Raw genomic sequence first — 24,952 nt, 5'->3', positions numbered from 1 at the left:
GGCAGGCGGTCGCGGTGCATGCTGGAGCCTGTAGTCCTAGGGGCAGGGAGCGGTCCGGGGCTGCGGGGGAAGCTCGGCCCAGCCCAGGCCGGGGAAGCTGCGGTTGGAGGCTGTGCCCCGAGCAGGGCTGAGGTCTGGGCCCGGGGCCTCCTGGAGCGGGGTCTGCGAGGCAGCGTCGCCGGCAGCCCTCGGAGCGCGACGGTCCCACAGCCGGGTAAGTACCTGGGGGGAGCCGGGTAAATACCCGGGGGCCGGGGGGGCGGCGAGGAGCCGGGTAAATACCCGGGGGCCGGGCGAGGAGCCGGGTAAATACCCGGGGGCCGGGCGGGGCCGGCGAGGAGCCGGGTAAATACCCTGGGGCTGGGGCGGGCGAGGAGCCGGGTAAATACCCTGGGGCTGGGGCGGGCGAGGAGCCGGCGAGGAGCCGGGTAAATACCCTGGGGCCGGGGGGGGCGAGGAGCCGGGTAAATATCCTGGGGCCAGGTAAATATCCTGGGTAAATACCCCTGGGGGCTGGGGGGGGCGGTGAGGAGCCAGGTAAATACCCTGGGGCTGGGGGGGGCGGGCGAGGAGCCGGGTAAATACCCGGGGGTCCGGGGGGGCGGGCGAGGAGCCGGGTAAATACCCTGGGGCTGGGGGGGGCCATGCACCCACCCCATCCCCTATGTATTTACCCTCAAGGAATATACGTAAGTAACTAAAGCATCCGTCCACGTGATGGTTTTGTAGCTGATATTGCTGGCCCCAAGCATGCTGATATCATTAGTCTGGCCAAAAGGATTAATGAGATTGGCCAAAAATTAATGGGACTTAATATTAAATGTTGGGTTCTTTTTATTTGCTTTCCTAAGTTGGAGTCTTTTGGGTTCCCGTTTCCAGCCTTCTCATTGTAATGGGGAAAAAACTGGGGGGTTGGATGGGCCGAGATTCTTGTGTTTCATTCCCAGAGCCAGGGCTTTAATAAGTACAACACCCATCTCTTATCCAGCACTTTTCATCAGTAGCACTTTTGGTCTCAAAGTGCTTCACAAAGTGTGTTAAGGAACACGCTACGTATGATTAGACTTACGGTAACTTCATGAGAGTTGGCAGCCCTTCTCCCCGCTTCCCCTCATTGTTTGTCGTCCTTGTTCATTATCTGGATTGCAGTAGTGGCTAGGAGTCCCACTCCTGGACCAGGGCCCCGTGTTGCTAAGCTGTAAACACCTGGAACAAAAAAGATGGTCCCTTCCCCAAAGAGTTTTACAGTGTTTTCAGGGGATGTGTCCTACCCAACAGTTAGCTCGTTGGGGCCAGGGCCATGTTTCTCTCCCCCTGTGAAGTGGGGCTAAGAATTCTTAGTGTTCCCTACCTCCAAGGTGTAGTGAGGGTGACCTAATGTTTGTAAATGTAAAAGCACAGAGGCACCCATAAACAGAAATATTGTATTTCTCTGTAAAGCAGGCCCCCTGCAGCAGGTACTTCTCATGGGGGTTCTGAGGATGCCCTGAAGACGGAAAGTGCTCGCGCTCTCTTTTTATTTAGAGCAGGGAATTGTTAGATTCCCTCTTCACTCTCTCCCACACCTCTTACCCTGCAAATAAATTCCTGATTGTTCAGTCATGATTTTCTCTGCAATCTGTAGCCGAACCTGGGGAAAGGTCTCTTTTTTGCCACCCTACGAATATGCAATAACATAGTTGCTGAAACATACTGTTAAATATTGTCAGCAGTACCCAGCAGAACTTCCTCCAGCAATGTACTGATTTCATTCTCTGGTCAAACTATTACTAGTAGTACTACCTAGCGCTTATATAGCGCATTTCATCCAGAGATCTCAACATGCTTTACAAAGGAGGTCAGCAGCATTATTCACACTTTACAGGTGGGGAAACTGAGGCACGGAGGTGAAAATGACTTGCATAAGGTCAGCCAATAGGTCTGTGGTAGAGCCAGGAATTGAAGGCCAATCTCCTGAGTTCCAGTCCAGTGCTCTATTGACTGGGCCGCACTGCCTGCCAATAAGTATTCTTTCCTACAAATTAATTCTTAATACGAATAGGAGATGTGGTTTCAGTTCCTGGCTCTGCCACTGACTTTGGACAAGTTACTTCTCTTTCCTGTGGGTAGTTTTCCCGCTGTGTAAAATGGAGAGAACGATACTGCTCTCCATTATCGCTTGAAAGCTTGTCTCTTTCACCAGCAGAAATTGGTCCAATTAAATATATTATCTCCCCCTCCTTTGTAAAGCGCTTTGAGATCTGATGAAAGGCGCTATGTAAGAGCAGAGTGGTGGTGTTTGTTGTCTATTTAGATTGTAAACTCTTTGGTGGAGGTGCTGTCTCTTCTTACGTGTTTGTACAGGGCCTATCACAATGGAGCCCTGATGTCAGCTAGAGCCTCTAGGTGCTATTGTAATACAAGGGAAAACTAATACACCAGTTTGTCTCTATCTTCCAGTTCCCTCCTGGACTGGACCAAGAAATGGGGAGTATCCTTTATAATGCTTAGTTTGCAAATGATGCTGTTTGAATGCTTCTCTTGAGCTGTTTATGATGTAGGCTGGGATTTCTTAACTGGGACTATTTCCAGATATGAGCTATGAAATGTTGTATTATTGTGTGTACAATCCTGCGCCTCTCCTCTCTCACCAGGCAGGAAAGAAGGACAGAATAAACTTTTCCTCTTACAGTAAAGACAGTAATTGAGGGTTTCCTTGCTGAGTATGGGTGAAGTCTCCTAGCCTATGTCTTTAATAACATGTTAAATCAATGGTATTTGCTCTTACGTGGTTGATTGGTTGGCAAAAAGGTTTCCCCCATTTTACTCTACTCTCTGCTTCGTTGGGGGAAAATAATAGCACTAACTGAGACCCTGATTCTGCAATGAGATGCAGTCAGGAAGACCCATGTAGGGTTCATGGGAGTCTTGACTGGGTGTGGAGATCTGCCACTCATTGCAGGATCAGACACTTGAATTCTGTCCTTTTCAAAACCTTTATCATCACTCAGTCTGAAGGTCTTTAAAGGTGTTTTTATTTAGAGGGACACTCCCTACATTAACTGGGCTTCAAAATTAAAGTTTGTAAAAACACACTTTGTGTAAAAACCTAGCAGTACTTTAATTATTTAAAAAAAATCCAAATGAAGCCAGTTGAGTTTAAATGAGTATATTTAAACCTACAAGTGAAAATGCCGGTAAACAAAAATAAACCTGACTTAACTGATTTTCCCCCCTCCCCCCAAGATAAGAAATACAAAGCACCGAAATAATGGCGGATGGATTATATAGCAGCGAAAGCACAGGTCAGAGTATCTGAAATAAGATAGGAGACCTGGGCTTTATTCCCATCCCATTCCTATGACAGATTTTTTTAAGTGACCTTGATAAAAGGGCCCAGAGAAATGAAAGGTATTATTTTGTTCAGTGATCTTGTCGTGTGACAGTACTCACACAACCAGGTCTTGGTGATCACAGCCTATAGTGATTAATCACCTGTAGATCAACAATTGAGATATGTGACTGCCTGTGATTCATAGTGATCTCTGGGATGCTTGGTTAACGTGATCAGCTAAGAAGCAACTTCGCTGTGTTTAGAGGTAGAAAAGAACTTATGCTTTGTTTTCTAGGACTGTTCAGCTCAAGGTTAAGAATGTTGACAGCGCATAGGGGTGCCAATTAGAGCCAGTTATAACCTGACTGACCTGCCTTGGCCTAAAAAATGCTTTGTGGAATTTGCTGTGTCCTTGCAAGCTACAGAGTTTGCTACCTACTCACTGTGGATTAATAGAGCCCGCCTGTACTGATTACCCAGATACAACAATCAAGATGGGAAGTGACGCTATAAGAGCATTCTTCTATGCCTGTAAAGTCAGGAGTTCTTCAAATCTCTTACAATTAATAAGATGCCGTCTGTAGCTATCAAGAGGTTTTTCTATACCAGATGGATGCTTAGCTCTTTCATGCTGTCTGGATGGTGGTAAAGAACGGCACTATTGGATAGCAGGTTATTTGTACAAGGCCACTGATGCTACAGAGAAGTGAGATGACAAGGAGGAGCTTGCAATCCGGAATGGACACATAAGTAGACTATGGCATAGTGGGAGGGAAGGAAAAAAGATGTCAGCACTGGGAGCAAAGTGAAATAGCTGAACCCAGGAGCAGAACACAGTGCAGTGCCCATGAAATCTAGTTTCAAATTTTTCCAGTTAGAGGATTTTGGATCTGACATGTTAGAATTGGCCCATCTTTGCTTTTATTCTTTTGGTTCTATTTCTTGTTTACCTTGTGTTGGGATGAGAGAGGAGAGCAGAGGCAAGGGTGGGGCTCAGACTGGATTAGTGACAGGTTAGCTTAGTTTCTCATCTGCGCTCATCAGTAAGGGATGTTCTAGCAAACAGATCCCAAACAGTTTTCTCCATATTAGAACTCTAATACAGCATCAGCTACCCTACCTGCTAGGGTACAGCAGGAACAACTATGTCTGTGTAAGGATGTACCAAGAAATGGTGGATGGATGGAGAAATGGAATGGCCCAAGCAGTGATTTCAATGATTACAATTAAACCCAGTAAAGGGCGACTGCCACAGCTGCTGTACAGATTTCCAGTTAAAAGAAAAGATCTACAAGCTGTTATTACAGCTAGCGGAAGTGCAGGAAACTCTCCTATTGTGTAGGATAGGGTCTGAGCAAGATGTGTAATATCCTTCTGGGAAGCTGAGGGAGAGCAGAGTTCCTGCCACTGCACAGATACATTCAGACTGCAGTATTTCCCAGTGAGTTCAGGTTTGGTTGATGGCTAAGCTTTGCATAGTCCAGAAAAGCTTTATTTGACTAAATGGGGTGGAAGTGCTATTATTTTCAATTAATCATTTGAAATAAGATGCAGAGTTTTGTCTCATATTGAAAAGAGAATCAAAACCAAATTTTTTTGGCGCAGGCTCCTTTGTTAAACACTTACCAAACGCCAGGCCTGATTATTTTCTCATGACTGTTGTGAGGAAAGAGCTAATTTCCCGACACATTTGTAGTTAGGCATGCACTCAAACCTTGACGTTGAAACTCAGCAAATTCTTCTACAGTTTCCCTATTCCAATCCTTCATTCAGGCTTTCAGTTATGTCTGCTAGTAATACTTGCCTTTCTTATCACAGTGGTTTATAAACATACATTAAGACCAGCAATGTTCCGGGCTGGCTACTAAAATAAAGTCCAAATTCTGTCTGTTTATCTCCGTCCTCCTTTTTCCCCTTTCTTTTAAACATCTTAGGTGGGATTTTTAAAAGTGCCTTAGCTCTGCTCCCATTGAAGTCAATGGGAGTTGTTATTGGCTTCAGTGAGAACAGTAACAGTGCCAGACCAACGCTGAGTGCGGTCAAAAACTGTAGCGCTTGGCTAATAAAAACCGATGAAGAGTCCCTCAGAACTGGAAGCTATCCAGCAATTCTAGGCTTCCTCCTTGATCTCATCCTCTTCTTTGTTTCTAACTCCACCCAGGACTCGAGCGACTTATGACCATTCCTACCCTGCCCTCCCCATCTGGCAATTCGTGACCCCTCACCAACCACGGTGGAATCAATCAAACCAACCCTCTGCAGAGTCGTCATCTACTTGCAGAAGATGTCTGGGGACACGTGCCTGACCACCATCTGCCGGTCTTCAGGAGCCAAGCCCAAAACCTGCAGCTTCAGAGAGGGTAGCCTGGGAAACAAGTACGTGCGGCTCAACGTTGGGGGCTCCTTGTACTACACCACAGTGCAGGTGCTGACCAGGCACGACACCATGCTGAAGGCCATGTTCAGTGGCAGGATGGAAGTGCTGACTGACAAGGAAGGTAAGGGAGCACCGACAGGAGCCGCATGCATGTCTGAGACTAGGCTCAGGTCTACACTAGCTGGGGGGGGGTCGACCTAACATACGCAGCTTCAGCTGCACGAATAGCGTAGCTGAAGTCGGCGCGTCTTGGGTCGACTTACCTGGCTGTGAGGACGGCGGTGAGTTGACCGCTGCCGCTCCCCTGTTGACTCCACTTCTGTCTCTTGCGAGCTGGAGTTCCGGAGTCGACGGGGAGTGTGATTGGGGATTGATTTTACACTAGATGCGATAAATTGACCCCTGATAAATCGATCACTGCCCACTGATCCGGCGGGTAGTGAAGACTTGCCCAGGACTCTGTCAATGCATGGGATATAGGCGGAGATTTCTTTTCAAAGGCACCGAGAGTAAACTTCCCCCTTCGTTACCAACATTAGTTGGAGCAAGGAATCATTTGCTCTACTTCTGTCGCAGCTGGTATGTGGATGGCTTACGCTGCTGTCAGGACTGAACATATGCGTGTGGGTTGGCACTTGTATGATCTTGTGTAGAGGCATCAGTTGAAATGTGGGAAGGGGCAGACAAGTGGCAGCACTTTTTATTGTTTTAAGCTCTGACCCGTGTTGCCAAACCCAGGTGCTGTTTTTTGGTCTCTGTGGCATGTGCTACTTGTTGATTCTGATATTCATATAATTGAATTGGAGTAGCATTTAAAGGCCACAGTCAGGGATCAGGGCAATATTGTACTGTGCACATGGATAATAAAAAAGGTAGTCGATGCCCCAATGAGTTTACAGTCTAAACAAATTTAACTCGGCAGCTTTATTTAAATAGGAGAACAAGGAAGAGCATCCGTATGAGCAGTGGCCATGAATGCTTTCACATGCCGCCTAGCAAAACTACGTGTTTTGGAGTAGAAAAAATGTGGGCTCACTAGAGTTGTGGAATTATGTTGAGAGAGAGAGAGAATATGTCCCTGATTGGGGCCCTCTAAATACACTCACACAATACAAATATAAGCAAAAGCAGGAAAAAATGTATTTACGCATCCCAGGGAAGAATGATCTTGGGTGTTGAGTGTGGGCTTGGGAACGTGGGGATCTGGATTCTAGCCCCTGCTGTGCCATGTATTTATTGTGACTTTGGAAAAGTCGCTCAACCTCTTGGTATTTCATATTGTTCATTTACACATAGAGGTTGCACTGGTTAAACTAAAGGGTCGATGTTGCACCAGGTTTAAACTAACTCAGTTCAGCTTTGTGTATGAATATTGTAATTTGGATTGAAGCTGGTGTATATCAGTGTAGCGTGCCTGTCAAATACTCGGTTTAACTAAATCGGCGTGATAGCATATCGTTAGTGTGTTAGACCAGATCTGAAAAGGGGAGAGTGATACCACCCTAAGTGTGCAGGGACACAAATCTGCTAATGTTTGTAAAGCTCTGTGAGATCCAGGTACGGACGACACTGTAGAAATGCAAAGTATCGTCGTTGTTGTTCATCCCCTGTTAATGTCAGATATTGACTCATTGCAAAATCTTGCCCTCCTTGCATGTTAACTCCACATTAGAACGCCTGTTACGTAAGACGGTTCAGGCAGATGCTTCCTGCTGCTGCGTGCAGCCTATGCTAGCGTTGTCCGATGGCAAGTTCTGCATCCCTTCTCCACAACAAATGAAGCACCTGTGCTGAGTTTTCCTGTTGAGTGGCTTTCCTGCATTTCTCCCTGCTTATACAGATTGGCCTTTCCCTCACTGGTTTCACTGGCTTGTTCTATATCTTGGCATCTGTGGAATGCTGCTTTGATTTCTCTCTCAAGAACTGGGAAAGAGGACTGGTGAAACCTCTGCCAAATGCCAGCAGGTGGTGTGCAGAACTTAGACTCAAATCCATTTAGAATTTGCAAACGCTTTTGGCAAGTGGCCTCTAGTTTTTCTGATACTTTTTTATTACTAAGCTGCCTGGCAATACTGCATCTGCTTCTTTGCATGGCAGTGCACATTGGTAGGAGTCTACCCATCCCTTGTAGAGGGTTATGGGAAGAGTCATGTATTTTCACTTAGCTTTTATTATTGAATTATGCATATTTGTTGTAAACACTTGAAGAATATTTAATTGCTTTAAAATATTTGTTATTACACCAATCCAATAGATCTCTCTTATTGCTGAACACCTAGATCTTGATATATATTCATGTTTTTGAGCTTATCATGTTCTCTATGGGCAAAAGTTAAAAATCACAAAATTCATTCCAACAAGTTAAAAAAAAAAAAAATCAAATAGGACTCCTGAAAAGCCTTCCTACCCCAAACTCACTCTCATGCCTATTGTTTTGGAGTTTGGGTTCCAGTGTTCACTGCATTTCACATGGCTGTACTGTTCTGGCACCATGCAATGGTCCTGTTTGCCCACACAACCTGTAGGCAACAGAAATGACTTAGACGTGAAGGCGGTAAGAACCAACTTCACTGGTATAGCGCTGAGCTTCTTAAAAACATTGTCCCACATTTAACAATAAGCATTTTTCTAAGATCTAGCTGCCTAAAAGGTCAGTTAAACAGAACTACTGTAATAGTGCCAACTGGTAACTTCCAATAATATTTAAATGGATCCATGTCGCCAGTTGATTGGAATCTAATGTAGACAAGACAAGGCACAGAAAACAGTTCTGGGATGAAAGTGTGTGATCAGTGCGCTAGAAAACAATGCACTAGGCTTCTTACGGGTGTTTTGTCCCTCACAGTGAAAGCCTGATTGTTTTCAGATTCTTTCATCTAGGCCTTATTAGGCTTTGGAATCTGCGTGGAATCTTTCCTTTTGGAGAGGTTGGTGGTTGGACCATTGAGAAGAGCAATTCCTCTGTCAGTTTCCCTTCTGTGGGCCAGATCTAGCTCCCCTAAAGTCAAAAAAGACTCCCACTGACTACCTTGGGAATTTGGTCAAGCTCCATTGCAAGAGACACTAGGAAGATGGATTATCCACAGATGAGGCCTGAGAGCTGTTGCACTGAGATTCCATGTTTTGCCTCCTTGCCGAGCTGCTGCTTGCCTCCTTTGGTACAACGCTGCACTCAAATATTGTGGTGTTTGTCTTTCAGGGTGGATCCTTATAGACCGTTGTGGGAAACACTTTGGTGTGATTTTAAATTACCTCCGAGACGACACTATCGCGCTTCCAAAAAACAGGCAGGAGATCAAAGAGCTGATGGCAGAAGCGAAATATTACCTAATTCAGGGCTTAGTAGACATGTGCCAGGCAGCTCTCCAGGTAAGATGTGGCAGCAGCCTGAAGTTTTTTCATTTCTAAAAATTATTGGGGACCTACCTTTTGTTGTACGTGCTTTTAAAAATGCTTGTGTTTAAATGAGGTACTGGTGCAACTCCAGAGGATGTCTGATATCAAGTCTGAAATGTCTAAAATCAGTTTTGATCCCCTCTGGGTCTCTTTCCAAGGCAGATAAACTGAGCGACAGACCTCTTGCTTTTTTGGATACGAGCTTAAAACCATGTTGTTCTCTGCTCTGCCTGGACACGAAGTGTTCTGTGATGCTTCTTGTTAGAGAAGGGATTTGGAATGATCACTTGGGCAAACTATCCCCAGCTAATCCCACTGTTTGCTTCTGGCTTCCACCTGAGAGGGGGCGGAAGTGTAGCCGTGCTGAGTGTGTATGTGGCTCATGAAGCACTTCGGGAATAAGGTGCTATTGCAGCCTAAAGAGAGGCAGGATGGTCCAGTGATTAGAGCTTATGACTTGGGAGACCTGAGTTCAAGTCCTTGCCGTGCCACAAACTCCCTGTGTGACCTTGGGCAAGTCACAGCTTCTCTGGGCCTCCGTTCTGTAAACTGGAGATAGTAGCATTTCCCTGCCTCCTAGGGGTGTTGAGAGAATTAAAGATTGTGAGTGTGACGGGTTGGATCACAGAAACCCCCCTGGGAGCTGCCAACTGATGTGCCAAGACTACCTCTGCTCTTGTTTTCCCTGCCAGCTCAGGACTCCAGCACCCTGTCTTGCTGAGCCAGACACTCCCGTCTGCTCCAACAAAGACCCAGGGTCTGAATTACTTGCCCCAAAACTGTGGGTTTACCTGAAAGCAGCTAACAGAAGTGTGCTTGTCTTTAACACTCAGATGCCCAACTCCCAATGGGGTCTAAACCCAAATAAACCCATTTTACCCTGTATAAAGCTTATGCAGGGTAAACTCATAAATTGTTCGCCCTCTATAACACGGATAGAGAGAGATGCACAGCTGTTTGCTCCCCCAGGTATTAATACAGACTCTGAGTTAATAAGTAAAAAGTGATTTTATTAAATACAGAAAGTAGGATCGAAGTGGTTCCAAGTAACAGACAGAACAAAGTAGGTCACCAAGCAAAATAAAATAAAATGCGCAAATCTATGTCTAATCAGACTGACTACAGATAAGATCCTCACCGGTTCCAGAATGCTCCCTTTTACAGACTAATCTCCTTTTAGCCTGGGTCTAGCAATCACTCATACCCCCTGTAGTTACTGTGCGTTGTTCCAGTTTCTTTCAAGTATCTTGGAGAAGCTCTCTCTTTAGCCAGCTGAAGACCACATGGAGGGGTCTCCCAGGGGTTTAAATAGACTTTCTCTTGTGGGTGGAGACCCTCTCCTCACTCCTATGCAAAGTCCAGCTCCAAGATGGAGTCCTGGAGTAACCTGGGCAAGTCACATGTCCATGCATGACTCAGTCTTTACAGGCAGAAGCCATTGTCCACATGGTATCTTGTATGTCTTCAGGAAGACTTCTTATGTGGATTGGAGCATTCCAAGATGCATTGTTCCCCTAGTGCTTCCTGACTGGGTACCTTGCAAATTCCTTCCGAAAGAAGCTGACTAAATGCCTCACAAAGCTTACTTAGAAATCAAGCAAGTTTACAGCCAATATTCTTAACCTCAAGTACAAAATATATGTGTACAAATAAGATGAATAGATATAGTAGACCATAACCTTTACAGAGATATGTTACATGGCACAGGCAGCCCAAAACCTGTTCCAGTTATGTCATGTTTCCATAAAGCATTATGGGGTACAGCGTCACAGTGAGATGCTCCAATACTACAGTAAAGGGGCCATGTAAGTAGATATAAAAAAAAAATCAAAATCTGTTGTCTATATTTTCTACTCAAGAAACCAGTAGTTGGCGCTATAGCTCATTGCGTAAGGAAGCTGGAGTTAGCGTCTGCTACCAGCAATAGCTTGTTGCTTGTACAAGAAAGGGTTTGGGTCCATTTCAGTGAGGTGCATTTCTCTCCAGCAAATGTGTGATTCGTGATGACTGATCTACCGTGGGCAGTTGATAAAACTGGCCCAAACATTTTCCCCTGCCCCCTTTGTCAAAGGGGCTAGAACATCCCAGCCCCCGAACACAAACCCACAGCAGGCTCGGAGTCGTTGCCGTGGGTAGGAATGACATCCATTTGCATCCGAATGTTTCAGTGATCACGGCCTTTCGGGGCTAAGAAACAGCTCTGCTGTATTTCTGGGTTGCAGATCACGGTAATATGGTGGAGTTACTATAGCAACTTTGTGCTCTTTCTCTGCATTGGCGGGCTTGGGAACATGGCTGAGGTGCCCATGTTAATTATATCTCTTATTTTATTTGAACCAGGACAAGAAAGACTCATACGAGCCCGTCTGTAACATCCCCATCATCACGTCTCCAAAGGAAGAAGAGAGGCTCATCGAATCCTCCATGAAAGTAACTGCTTTTCCATCACCACTCACTGCATTTCTGCCAACCTCTTTACAGTCCACCACTCACCTGCCCTGCCTTTGTTCTTTTCTCTCCTCACAGCCTGTTGTCAAGCTGCTTTATAACAGGAGCAACAACAAATATTCCTACACCAGGTATGTCTTGAGTGTTCCACGCGGACGGTAAAAGTTCCTCGTAGGCTACTGGGGCTGGGTGTGCATGGGCCTGATTCTCCTCTTCCAGGAGCGTTTCTCCGTGCACCTGAGTGCAGTTACTCGTGATTGACAGAGGATGATCAGGCTCCTTGGGTTGCAGGGGGAATGCAGCCTGTTAGAGCTCAGCGTGTGGGTAGCAGAGGTGGCGCTGTCTCAAAATGCTCAGAGAAGCATGACTACTATTAACACTGGCTGAAGCCAGGTAGAGTAAGGCAATGCAGGGTAAACTTCCACCCCCCTGCTGCAATGCGAATGCACTTGTGACCTGTACCTCCCTCTGCCGTTCAATTCCTGAGCTCCCATGCAGCCCTGCTAACCCACCTCGGTCCTGACCTACAGCACACCTAGTTATTCCAGCCCCACCCCTTTTGAAATCAATTAATTACATAGTCGTAAAGGGGACGTAAAAGGCAGAGATGTGAAACGTATCAGAGCAGGAACTGCCCCTGTAAGGCTCTAGCATTAAGGATAGTGGCTCTCCTTGTGTGTCACTGAGGGAAGAAACAAAGTGTGGTTTGGGTTCTGTGGTGTAACTCTTGTAACACCCCCCGCCCCCAGTGCCACACCACTGCCAAAGTGGCTCCTGGTTTTCCCAGATCAGGAGCTTGAAGCAACACAGCCAGCCCTAAGAGTGGGGGGGAGGGCACATTTGCCTGTTTGTTCTGAGACAGTCATGGAGGTTTTTTCAACCTCCTTGAGTCTCTAGACATGTGCCGTCCGTCTGCCAGAGAGACGGATTCTAGCAAACGTGTCACTGCAGGTGGCCACTAGGGAATGCTAGAGAGCAGCACATTCATCATCCAGCTGGGGTCTGTGTTTTCCGCAGTGCTCCTGGCCATGCTTCCCTTTATTACCCAGCGACAATGCTGCGCTAAGGACAAAATAGCATATTAGTCAGAAGGGGTCTGAAGTCGGAGAGGCACTGATGAGAGCGACAGTATGCAGGGACAGCTCAGTTAACTTGAGCTTCTAATTACTCCTTTTGCGTGGCTTTTTATGCCTTGATGGCAGCTGTCTGAGGCATCTCTTTATAGACACTACATCTTACCAGGATAAAAAATATTCTCCCCTGCCCCGCCAATTCTTCCCATTCCTCATCAGTGAAGACCGCTTGCTCACTTACTGTATCAGTAAGGAGATAATGTGACAGAATGTTTTAGGAGCTAGGACTCCTGGGTTCTTTGCCCAGCTCTGCCACTTGCACTGTTACCTTGGCAAAACACTTAAAGCCTCTGTTTCCCCACGTATAAAATGGTGACAATTACCCGTCATCATGGAAAATACCTACAGAGGAATCTCCAAGGTGCTGAATAAGCACAAAGTATGATTTTTCTAGGGTTTTAAGGCTTGTCCATTTTACTATGTTGCTTCTACAGCTCTTTTTCTCGCCTGGTTACCTCTCCCTCCCCCTCCAGGTTTGGAGGCCTCTGAAGTTTGCCCAAGTTAGTTTGGCCCGGGATGATGCAGTGGCTTGGTTTTGCCACAGTACGTCTGAAGACAGTTAGCTGAATGCCAGACCAAATCATCCCAATACTAAATGCTGAACTTCGACACTTCTAGGATTCGGGGCCAATCAGTCTCACACCCCAGAGAGCGGAAGCCTTTGGCCTGCTCTATTCCACCCGTCCTCAGCTTTGATCACAAATGTTTCTCAAGCCTCTAAAGTGAATACTCGCTGCCTTAGAACCTGCTTGCCACCCGTCTCATGGTGACTGCCTCACTTCTCAGCTAGCCCCACTGGCCTCAGGAGGGATACTAGGGCTTATCTTCATGTACTGTGCTACAACTGCACCAGTGCTGTAGTGCACTCATGAAGATGTTAGTATGCTGATGGGACAGCTTCGCCCATAGGCGTAGTTAATCCACCTCCCTGAGAGGCGGGGTAGCTATGTTGACCGGAGAAGCTCTCCAGTCAACAAAGCGCTGTCTACACAGAGGGTTAAGTCTGTATAACTGTTGCTCAGGGGTGTGGACTTTTCACACTTCTGAGTGATGTAGTTCTACCAATATAGGTTTGTAATGTAGATGTGGCCCTCGTGGAGTACCACAGGTGAGGCACCAGCATCTGGACTGAATCTGGGGCTCTGGACCCAAAAGCACGAGCCTTTACTCCTTGAGCTAAAAGACCATGTCTGTTAGCCAAGGCTGCTGCAGGCTAATATCCCTCTGTGTGGCCAACCATACATGAGGGGGACAGAGCACCCCTCCGAGTGGGTTACATACGTTTGGCTGAATTGGGCCGAAGTCAATGCCAGAGTAGTAGGGGCCTGTCTTTTAGAGTTTGACCATGTCGTTTACATGCCTTACAATGTGAATTACATTGCGTCATTATCAAGATAGGCTCAGGATCACTTGACATCTTTATTAAACTCAAATATATTTAAGCGATACAGTGGGCAAAGTTTTCAAGAGCAGTTATGTCACTTAGATGCTTTTGAAAATTGTGCCCTGTATCATTCTAGGTACAAGGAGGACTCTGTAAAGTGACAGTTCTACTCACGCTTGGACTCGTTCTGCTGACCCTTGCGTTGGCTCTCTGGAGTCATTTCCTGTTGCCTGGCTAAGTAGAACCATAGTAAGCATATGATTTAATCAGCTCTGGCGTTGGTCAGGATGTAGGTTTACATTGTTGCTATAATGACATAGGAAACTGCTACCATTATATTAATTACACCATTTGACCTCTAAAGGAGCATTTGCTCAGGGGAGCAGAGCATCCTATTTGTGTTCCAAGTTGGCTGTTCTCCAGTGCATAGCAATGAGCCACTAGCTGTATCCTCCAGTAGATTAATGCTTGCAGCCGTGGTGGAGTAGGAATGCTAAGCCTGCGCAGTTTACGGTGCAGGCCAATTGCTAAACCATAAATACCTTTTCACTGCCTTTGCCGCTGTGTTTCAGTAACTCGGACGATAACTTACTGAAGAACATAGAACTGTTTGATAAACTTTCTCTCCGCTTCAACGGCCGAGTCCTCTTCATTAAGGATGTTATAGGGGATGAAATCTGCTGCTGGTCTTTCTACGGACAGGGGCGGAAGCTCGCTGAGGTCTGTTGCACCTCGATAGTGTACGCCACGGAAAAGAAACAAACCAAGGTACTTGGAATTGTCCTCCTTGAATCCTGTGGTTAAGTAACAAAGTTGGTAGCGCTTTGCACATCCATGTGAGATCTCTGAGGTCAGTAAGAGAAGGTATGGTCATGGGTGGCCTCAGCTCGCTGACTGAGTGCCATTGATGGTCAATGAAATCCAAATGACCGGGGCCACTCATTGGCTAGCTCTGTGGTCTCCCAACTTTTTATTGGTGACCCACTCAGTTGCTTTTTGTCTGCATTATCCTTGCTCTCTTTCTCTCTCCAACTGTCTCAACCCTCCAGTCCCCTGATTCTCACTCTCCCAGCCCTGCCTCTTCTGCAGCCTCAGCCAGGCTGCGGTGTCTACCAGGCTGCTATCTGTCTGCGCGCTGACTCAAGCTACTTCTTCCGTGCTACTGCTGTCCAGATCCTGCTCCCTGGCCACTGCCCAGGGGAAGCGAGAGCATGGGAGGGGAGGGACTGCCTCTGGGGCATGTGTGACCCACTCAGACCTTTCCTGTGACTCACTGGTGGGTTGGGACCCGCTGCTTGGAAAACACTTGGCTAGCAAGCTGCATTCAGTCCTGGGCATATCAGTATCCAAAAGATGCTGGCAGATTGAACAGAATTCAGAGAAGAGCAAAATATGGTTAGGTCAGTGGAAGGAATAAATAAGGAATAAAGATTCAGAGAGGGAATTTCAACAGCACTTAAATAATTTTTAGGAAAACAATCCCACTGAAAGTCAATAGGACTTGGTGCTCCTAAGTCACATAAGAGCTTTTAAAAAATCCACCCCCCTTGAATGAAGGATCTAATTCTTCTCCTAGTTACACTGGTGTAAATGACTTTCAGTTGAATTACACCAGACTTGCACTATATAACTGGGAGCAGAATTTGACCCTATGTGTGGCTTGACTAAATGATGATGTGTGATGGGGGCATAACCGTCTCCAAAAGGTTGGAAGATGCAAATGTCAAAAGAGGAGAATTGTTCAGAGGGGAACATGTCAGTATAAATAAAAGTGGGGTAGGATAAAACTGACAAAAGGGAACTTTGGGCTGAATATTAACTGTTACAGAAGAAAAATGTGTTTCTTTGTTAATTACAGCATGATAAATCTAGAGTAATTCCCCTGGCCTCAACAGAGGTACTCCTGATTTACACGTGTGCCGGTGAGACTAGAATGAGACCAGACTTTGCAGTTCAGTATCAGAAATGACAATCCTGACAGTGAGATGTGGTAGATTCTGCAGGAGTCTCTCAGGAGAAGTGGCAGATGGGCCATCAAAACCTAGGCTAGTGAAAGCGCTAGAGAACATAAAGTAAAATCGTACCCTGGGGGATGCGATGAGATTATCTCACAAGTCTCTTCTGCTTAGAACAGTTTTACTGCCTTTACATCCATCCTCATGTGCATTCGCATTTGAAATTCCTTCACCAATAAGCAGTAGAGGGGCTCCTCTCATGTTACCCAGTCTGCATCAGGAAAAAGCATGCTGTCTCTTCCCTAGGTTGAGTTCCCTGAAGCGCGTATCTACGAGGAGACACTAAACGTTTTACTTTATGAAACTCCACGTGTACCTGACAACTCCCTGCTGGAGGCGACGAGCAGGAGCCGAAGCCAGGCATCTCACAGCGAGGACGATGAGGGCTTTGAACTGCGTGACCGAGTGCGCCGCATCCACGTGAAGAGATACAGCACTTACGACGACCGGCAGCTTGGCCACTAGCCTGCTGGCAGAGGAGAAACGGTTTGCTTTGTTCATAGAGCTTAACGAATATGCGGAGTTAGTCCAGGAAGCGGGGGATTGATCCTCAAATGGTTTCAGTGCTTCCTAGAGAGGCAGCTCGGCATCTGTGCGTGCAAACCAAAGACAACACTTAAGGCCAGAGGCTTTTAGAGTCATTGTGACATGTTACTTGTGCACCATGTGGTGTAAATAGAGCAGTTCTTCATGTGCTGCGGATGGGCGGGGATCCCAAGAACCTGCCTGTGGAGCTCATCTGTTCTGATATAGGTTGCAGCCATGAGGCATTGTCTGTCTTGTGAGAAGCGATGTATTTTTCCATTTGTTTGAAAACACATTGCCAGAGACATCGTAAGAGCTGTGTGCCCTGGAATTGCTTAGTTTTTAAATTCTATTACAAAGGATGTCCTGTGGGATTCGAACACTAGCACATTTAGCAAACGCTACCTCTCGCTGGCCAAGCTACTCTTTCCTTATGGAGCAAGTAGTTAGATTCCCATGGCATGAGAGAGGGTGTGTTTCCCCTTTTGTGCTGAAACTGCTTAGCCTGTCTCACTTTAAGCCGAGTTTTTAGGACTCAAGCTAACAAATGGTCCAAATGGGGGAAGTTTAGAGAGTAAATATTAAATGACGTGATTATTAAGAAAAAAAAATCCTAGCGGTGAGGGTGTGGGTGTGGTGAAGCTTACAAGAAAACAGAGCCCTGGTGAAATCATGGGCATGGTGAGACCCTTACCCTCTGGGGCTTTGGGTGGGGTGGGAGCCCTGTGTTAATAGATACTGAAGAATTGAGGGAATCTCTCTAGAATTAGTCACTAGATCAAGAGGGCCCCTAAGCACTGCTTGGTGTCATCTTTCCTCACGCTAGGAAAAAACAGGGTGATTGAGGGAAAATAACTCAAGTGTAAACCAAAGAAAGCTGCTTAGCGCATTCACTCTAGCACAGTTGGGGTTGTCCATCTGTCTCTGCTCTAAGTCCCCTCTGAGGCCAGGAGATGGGAGTGGAGGGATAGTGGCCATTGCACCTTGTTATACAGTGGAGCTCTGTCTCTGCACAGCCCCAGGAGAGGGACTTTTTATATTGAATTTTAAACCATTTCTTCAGCTGACTTTTTTTTTTTAAATCTTTTGAGAGACAAATGTTTTTTTAAAACATATATTTTAAAAAAGAGAGATGATCTGTCAAGTGTGTACTCCTCCTCTCTTGGTCTTATAGTGTCAACTCTCTTTGGGCGTAGGGGTTTTTGGACTTGAGCTTTGATCGTAAACGTGACTATCCAGTGAGAGACCGTGATGGTCTCAACTTATTTGGTAGCCCAGGTGAAAACTTAAGGGCTTGGTTTTTCTGAAGTTCTGAGCCCCCACAACTCCAGCTGAAACCAGTGGGAGCTGCAGGTGTTCAGCACCTCTGGAAATCAGGCCCAAAGTTTTCCTGTCGCTCTCCCCCTTGAGGACAGCTGGTGACCCCAGCTGGCACTTCAAACATCTGGGTTTGCTGGCTAACCAAGGCAACCAACTTTAGGCTTCAAATAAGAACTGGCCTTGATCTCAGTGTTTGGTGGTGGTTTGGGGGGAAGAGGGGCAGCCCTACTGCACACAGGAGATGACTGTATAATGTGCAATTAGCCGTGTGCCCTGGTTCAATATTTCATCTAGGATTGTTTTCATGCAAGGGCAGCAGTTTGTCTAGCAGCCAGGAATTAATTGCCACCCGTCTAGACTGGCTTGTTGCTTGCCCGGCGGTGCTGGATGTTAGGATTTTTTCGAGATTCACGTTCCATTGCTTTCATGAGAAATTATTTTTTTCTATTCATAGGAGAATTTGGGCTTAGTGTGTGGGGATGGGGGTGAGAATCACTGCTCAGGAACATCCTGATGTAACTGGACTGGTGCTGAGTGCAAAGCATAGACAAGCGCATGCCTGGGTTTGTACCAATTTGTCTGACCAAGACTGACCTCTACTCGTAATAGGTGCAAAGCACAGCCTGCCCCGGCTTACGCTTAGGCATCAGCAGTGGTGCAGCTGCGTTGGTTGCTAGGCACCAAAGGCTGAGTTGGGGCTTGTCCCACGTGTAGACAAGGTCTCGATTTAGAAATGATGTTTTGGGACCAAATCCAAGCAAGTTCCAGTTCAAGCAAGTAAGCTCCAGTTTCTCAGGGTTTGACCTTTTGTTAATGATCAAACTGGCTGACTTACTGTCTCAAAGGAAAAATACGGATTGTTTCCGAGGCTTTTTAAAATATGTGAATAGGCTGCAGCAGGTGTGGGGGTTTTATTGCCTTCAGAGTAGTCTACGGGGAGAGAAATGTGGTTCGGATGCTAGACTGGCCTAGCCTCCCAGCATCCTAAACCATTTAAAAAGCCGGGCGACTCAGCGCATTTAGTGCTCTCCCTCTCTCAAGACAAAGATCCCAATCTACAGCAGTCTGGTTAGACAAAAGATTTTGAATACTTCAACTACATAGAGCTTTTTCTTTGAAAATTCATTAAATGGCCCATGGAATGTGGTGTTTAAAAAATAATGCTTTCAGGTTACAGTGTTAAGTGTATATTTTCCTAGATGTATTTAAGCTATAAACTGAGTAAGATAGTGAATTGTTTTATTTATTAATTAGGAGATAAAATGCATAAACTTTGGTAATGGGGAAAAATCTAGTCACATTTGAAAAATTGGCCTAATTATTTTGGGTGCCCAACTTGAGACCTCTTAAATGAGCTTGATTTTTAGAGGCTGGTTGGTTGGCGCATTCTGCAGACCAGTTCCCTTGAAGGAGTCTCAAGCTGGGCATGCAAAGTCATTAATCGTGTTTGAAAATCTTGGTCATAAGATCTTTCATCTCTAGGTCACCAGCTCAGATTCAGATCACCTCTAATTAGAGCTGAGCAAACGATTTTTTGTTTGTTTGTTTGGTGATTGAAACAAAAAATCTGGAAAAAAAAATTATTTCAAACCAAGATGGAATCTTTTTTTGTTTTTTCTCAACAAAATGAAAAACTATTGTTTGGGTCAAACAAAACATTTTGAATGTTATTTCAAAGCAACACTTCAAAACATTTTGATATTTCCAAATGTTTTTTTTCCAAGTTTTTTTGGCCAAACTATTTGTGACCCAAATTCACCAATAGTTTCAGAGCCCTCCCTCTGTGTATTTTTTTGGCAATATTTCTATTCACCCAAAAACTTTGTCCTCCTCTAGTTGTGACCACAAGCTGTTACCCTCTGATGGCTGTTTAGTGGCATGTATTTGATATTAATTGAGGGGTCTCAGTCTAGTTCTGGGTAGCCAGGGCTCCGTATCATACCACCACCACAACTGGCAACAAGTGACTTGTTGGCAGAATGGCCAAGGATGGAAAGGACCATGGAGACCGAACTCCCCTTTGCCCCTTCCACACCAGGTGTAAGGTAGATGGGGAGAGCATTGTGGTAAGCATGCTGTGCCACTGCCCATTCTGTACCTGTTCTTTAGATAAATGAGAGACGCCAGTCTTCAAGACCAATAGGGTGGGGCTCTTTGCACAGCACTCCACTTGTGTGCAAATTTAAAAGCAAAATCCCGTGGGATTATTTTCCTGCAAAGTCTTTCAATTCACAGCGTGAAGCTGTAACATGCATGGGGCCGGTTGGGTATTTTGGAGGGAATAGATATTTGGAAAGAATGGGGGATCGGCCTCGATTAGATTTTTGTCTTTTAAAAACAAGATTGTATGTGCCTCTTTACAGAGCATTAGTTGCCACAGATTCTCTATCCTTATTGTCTGACCATGCCGCCTGCATGTGGAAAGTGATCTCTTAATTTTCCTCACATCCAGCAGTGAGTGTTGCCACAGTAATGCAACTGCACCTGCCTTTTTCTGAAAGGCCTCTTTAAAACACTATAAAAATCAATAACCTGCTTTTTATTGCTTTCTGTGATGTTTTGTTTTTCAGACGGTTTTGATATCATGCCAGCAGAAACACAGCTGCTGAGATTTGTTTTGACTAAGGCTTTTGAGATCTCTGATTTCTGGTTATTTTAAAAAACGTCAATTTCCCCATACTATATAACTTCTGAAATGTGAGTTCTGTGAAGCCAGGGACTCTTGGGATGATTTATGCCTTTTTTTCTAGGGAACTAACGGGAGCAATCAGAGCTGATCAGGGCCTGGTTAGGTGACAGGTTAAAATGCCTGTGGCTGATCAAAACTAGCACTCCCATTGTTACAAGCAGTGGTGCACCTGCCCCAGGGATAGACCCATGGTGGGAGAATGTCAGAAGATCCTCAGCATTCGTAGAGAAAGGTATGGACCCTGTGCTAATAAACAAATCTTCACAGTGTTAAATGATTGCAGTATTAGACTTGCTAAGTAAGACAGTACGGTATCTATACAGAACATAGAACATACTAGGTGTTTCTGGCCCGTGTGATTACCTCATTGGACAATTTTACATAGTCTCACTAAATCCAAATGCAGGAATGGGCAGTTTCATTGTTTCCATATTAAATCATTGGACACTTTTTTTTTTTTACCAAAAGGGTTTAAGGTTCTAATGATTTTTAAAAAAAGCTTTCTGCATATTTCAATACAGAATGTTAATTGAATGTTCTACAGAATGTTATTGCACCTAAACCATGACCTGTTGATTGTACAGTATGACTACCTAGATTTTGCTTATATTTAATATTAGTAGTTTTGATGTAACTTGTGCTCTGTATTATCATTTTAACCATTCTTTATTTACTTAAAGGATGTAAATTGCTTAGATGTTATTGAATCCTAGGTTATGTTTTTGACATTTATATAATTGAGAACAAGTACCATTGTGAAGGATAATGCAGCTTTGAAATAGTCATTGTTCTAAGCACAATCTTTGCTTATCTATAGTAAAATCCCCTTTGCAGGGTTGACAAAGCAGCCATTCTTGCTGAGAATACTTTCTCTCCTGTTTTTAAATAGCACATATTATGATCCCCCCCATTATGACAGCGTAGATTTTTAATTTGAGGCATTCGCAGCTGCACATTAAGAAATCCGTAATAACTTCCTACAAAGACCATAATCACCTACGTTTGCATTCTATTGATGTGCCTGTGACTCTAAAATAGCCTTTTGGAGGAAAAGAAAAGAAAACCTCTTTGCCTCATTTGCAGCGTGTGAATTTTAACTACACCAGCAAGCAATCATTAGCTGGTGCAATCTTTTTGAAGCCCTGCTATCGTCTGCACATTTGTGTTTAAGTGAACTTTATGTATTCAGATTATGACAGTAGACTAAGGGGATGAATGGGAAATATTAACTGACATCTGTACGTGACCCTTTTGACAGGGGACTGTTTATATGGCGTCTGTGCTGGGAAAGCTGCATTCTCTGAAATGGGGTCCTAATGAATTGCAAATACCTGCCTCCTTTCTACAGGGAAGGGGGCTTGGAGCTTTCCAAACGAATGTCTTATATTAAGCAGCACTTTAATATCGGTTTTAATTAGGTGATAACATCAGTTGGGATAGCGTTGCAGGGTAGCCGTCTCCCACTGCTCGATAAATGCCGAGACAAAACTAAATGTTTAACCTTCGCCTTGACATTTAAGCTTCAGAACGGGAGACATTTATCCCATGGTAACGTTCCATTTCACTGACTTTTTCTCTTGTACTAAATGATGAACAATAAATAAATAATCCGGACCGGTGAGGGACGGGAGTGACTGACGCTATGCTGTTTCTGAGAGCTGCATTCTGGCTGGCGTAGAAAATGCTTGTTCTGGTCTTCAAACACCCGGAAACCAGAGTAAGTTTGGTTCTTCTGAACACTTCTGACCAAACAATCCAAAACTGAATCATGTTTTCTGACAATCCTTTGCGCGTTTAAAAAAAAAAGTCTTCTGTATAACCAAATGGCATGCCAAACCCCTTCTATTGGGAAAATGGAGGTTTTACTGAGAGACTTGGAGACCTGGGCCCTAATCCCAGCATCTGCCACTGACTCGCTGTGTGACCTCAGACAAGTCACTTAACCTTGGTGAGCCTCATTTTCCTCATCAGTGAAAATTGGGGTGAGACACTCCCTACCTCAGAGGGGTCTTGAGGCTTAATTCATTAATGTTTATAAAGCACCTTGGACTACTGTAATTGTTTTTACCAGAGACATCAGATTATGGTGACTGTTGATAATTTAGCTGACATTCTGTGAACAAGCTGCTTTCTGACCACAGGAGCTTTCATTTTGTTCTGGATTCTAAATCTCTTAAGTCTTGCAAGGGAAATAAGTTGATGGAGTAAACTTATTAACCAATAATACAGTATTTTTCTCTGACTTTCTGCAGTGCATTAAATGGAAATGGATCACTAATTTTTAATAAACTGTGTTATATTTTAAGTGGCTCGTGAATTTTCATTGGGTTTACACAAGCCAGTTCGAAAAAATCTCTAACACCAGAGTACACAATCTATCTCGTACATTGCACCACAGACATGTAATGCCAGTTCTTGATCCACAGGTTGTGTTGCTGTGCACTGTTAAGACTGCTTACCTTTCACCCATTTGATTAAGTCCATCCCCTTACAAATACAGGCTAGACTAATGTGTCTAGCAGATGAAATTCTCCCTATTTGTGTGCAGCCTGCCATTTTATAAGGACATGTTAGCTATTTCCCTACATCACTATGTTACGATTTTTCTGGACTTTTATTTCTATCTATCCAGAGGCTGATATGGCTGTTTTTATCTGTACTGGTTTCAGTACTTTTCACCTTCACTGTAACAATTTATAATCTCTAGCTGATCAACAATTCAGTGGTTCTTTTCAACAAAGGGTGAAACAAGTGAGATTTTTCACAGCTACTACTGTAACTTGTACTGAGAATGTCTAGAATTGTGCATCCTTTTTGGCAGCTGTCGTAACCTTCTTGGGCATGTATTCATTCATCTTAATTTAGCTGCTGCCTCTGCTGCTGGCACCTGTATGTTGTTGTTTTTTTTTGTAGCCACCTAGTTGAGCTTTCTAGTCTATTTAGTGTGGTGGGCATAGGAAGGAGCCTTTCCTCGCTTCAACTGTTTTGTTCTTCCTTTCCTTCTAACGCCAGCAGTCTGGGTTTGCTACAACTTCAGACTCCCCCTACCGCTACTGTGCCATTGGTTCCAACCTCGGCCACAAACTACCATTGGTTCCTATAGTCCTCATGGAGAACTTACTCATCCATGTTTTGGCAGCTTCCACCCGGCTTTACTAGGCGGCCTTGGACATTATAAAACTCAAGAGCATGATGGCATGAAGCACTGTAAGAATTCATGCTCTCTGTCCTGTGGCCCACTTTTCCACTTGTTGGGTGGGACTGTTGTTCCTCGTGATTGGGGGATGTGTGTTACTCTACATCTACTTTGTCATCACCAAGCTTCCATAGAGTTGTGTAATTTGCCGCACAGATTGGGAAGCTGCTATTTGTTACCTCTTCCACCTATGCCAATAGGGTTTCCATCTGTCACGTGCTCTGCTCCTCTATGCAGTCCAGATCAAGTTGCTTCCAACGTTATGTCCTTTCTACATGCTTCCCTTAAGACTCTTCCATTCTCCTGAATATTGTATACTGTAGCTAGTTGTCTCGAATAAGGCGGTAAGTAGGCATGATATATTATGCACATTCCGGTAATAACTAGAGACCTTCACAGATTTGGCCCCATTGCGCTAGGCACTATACATTTTCAGAGATGGTCCTGCTGCACAGATTCCTAATTTCAGCTTTAGAAAGGCAAGCTTTTCTAAAACGAGTTCAGTAGAAATATTTCCATTTAAAAAAGACGTCAATCACTTAAAAACAAATATTCTGGGCAGTTTTGTGATCAAAATGTTCTACCACCATTTGAAAGTGAAAATTGACCATGAATCAAAGTGAAATGGACTAGTCCTTTGTAAGTGGCCAAGAGGACATTAAAACACATATATAAACTTTTTTTTAAATGTAGATTTGTAAAATTTCAATTAAATCTAAAGTGTTAGCAAGATAGGTAATTTTTTTTACCCTAATAAACTGCCCTTTAAATATATATATATATATATATATATAATATCTGCCCTTGTAGCCTATGGTGAATATTTAAGCTTCCTTTAATTTTTCTCTGTCATGGCCTGTCCTCAGGTCCAGATCTGCTCACTGGCTTCTTTTGGAATGAGTACAGCTCATTTCCGGCAATTAGTTAGCAATAGCTTTTTGGCTATTTTGAAGGGTAAGAAACGTTATGGAAACCGAAGCTTCAATGTACAGATTGTTTTGACTCATTCAAGAAGCCTCAGTTGAGCTGTTAAGGCCCTGGTAGCACGATTTGTTTGAAGCTAGGCCGAGCGTTCATTGCAAACAGGTGGCGCCAGCTTCCTTGGCAATTTTACGAGGAGGAGGTGGGGTGAAGCAACTGTTTCTGGCCACGAGAA

General features: G+C 44.7%; 1 protein-coding gene across 1 annotated transcript; it reads left to right on the top strand.

Moving 5' to 3' along the window:
• Nucleotides 1–3: 3 nt before the first annotated feature.
• On the top strand, nt 4–22,905 carry TNFAIP1 (TNF alpha induced protein 1). Its single transcript, XM_039507320.1, has 7 exons — nt 4–214; nt 5,475–5,811; nt 8,890–9,059; nt 11,427–11,516; nt 11,613–11,665; nt 14,624–14,819; nt 16,313–22,905. Exons 2-7 carry the CDS (start codon nt 5,598–5,600, stop codon nt 16,529–16,531), a joined length of 942 nt encoding a protein of 313 aa, XP_039363254.1. The 5' UTR covers nt 4–214; nt 5,475–5,597; the 3' UTR covers nt 16,532–22,905.
• Nucleotides 22,906–24,952: the final 2,047 nt, after the last annotated feature.

Source organism: Mauremys reevesii, linkage group 20 (assembly GCF_016161935.1).
Source record: "Mauremys reevesii isolate NIE-2019 linkage group 20, ASM1616193v1, whole genome shotgun sequence".
NCBI classification, from domain to species: Eukaryota; Metazoa; Chordata; order Testudines; family Geoemydidae; genus Mauremys; species Mauremys reevesii.
This window is presented reverse-complemented; position numbering and strand designations above follow the sequence as displayed.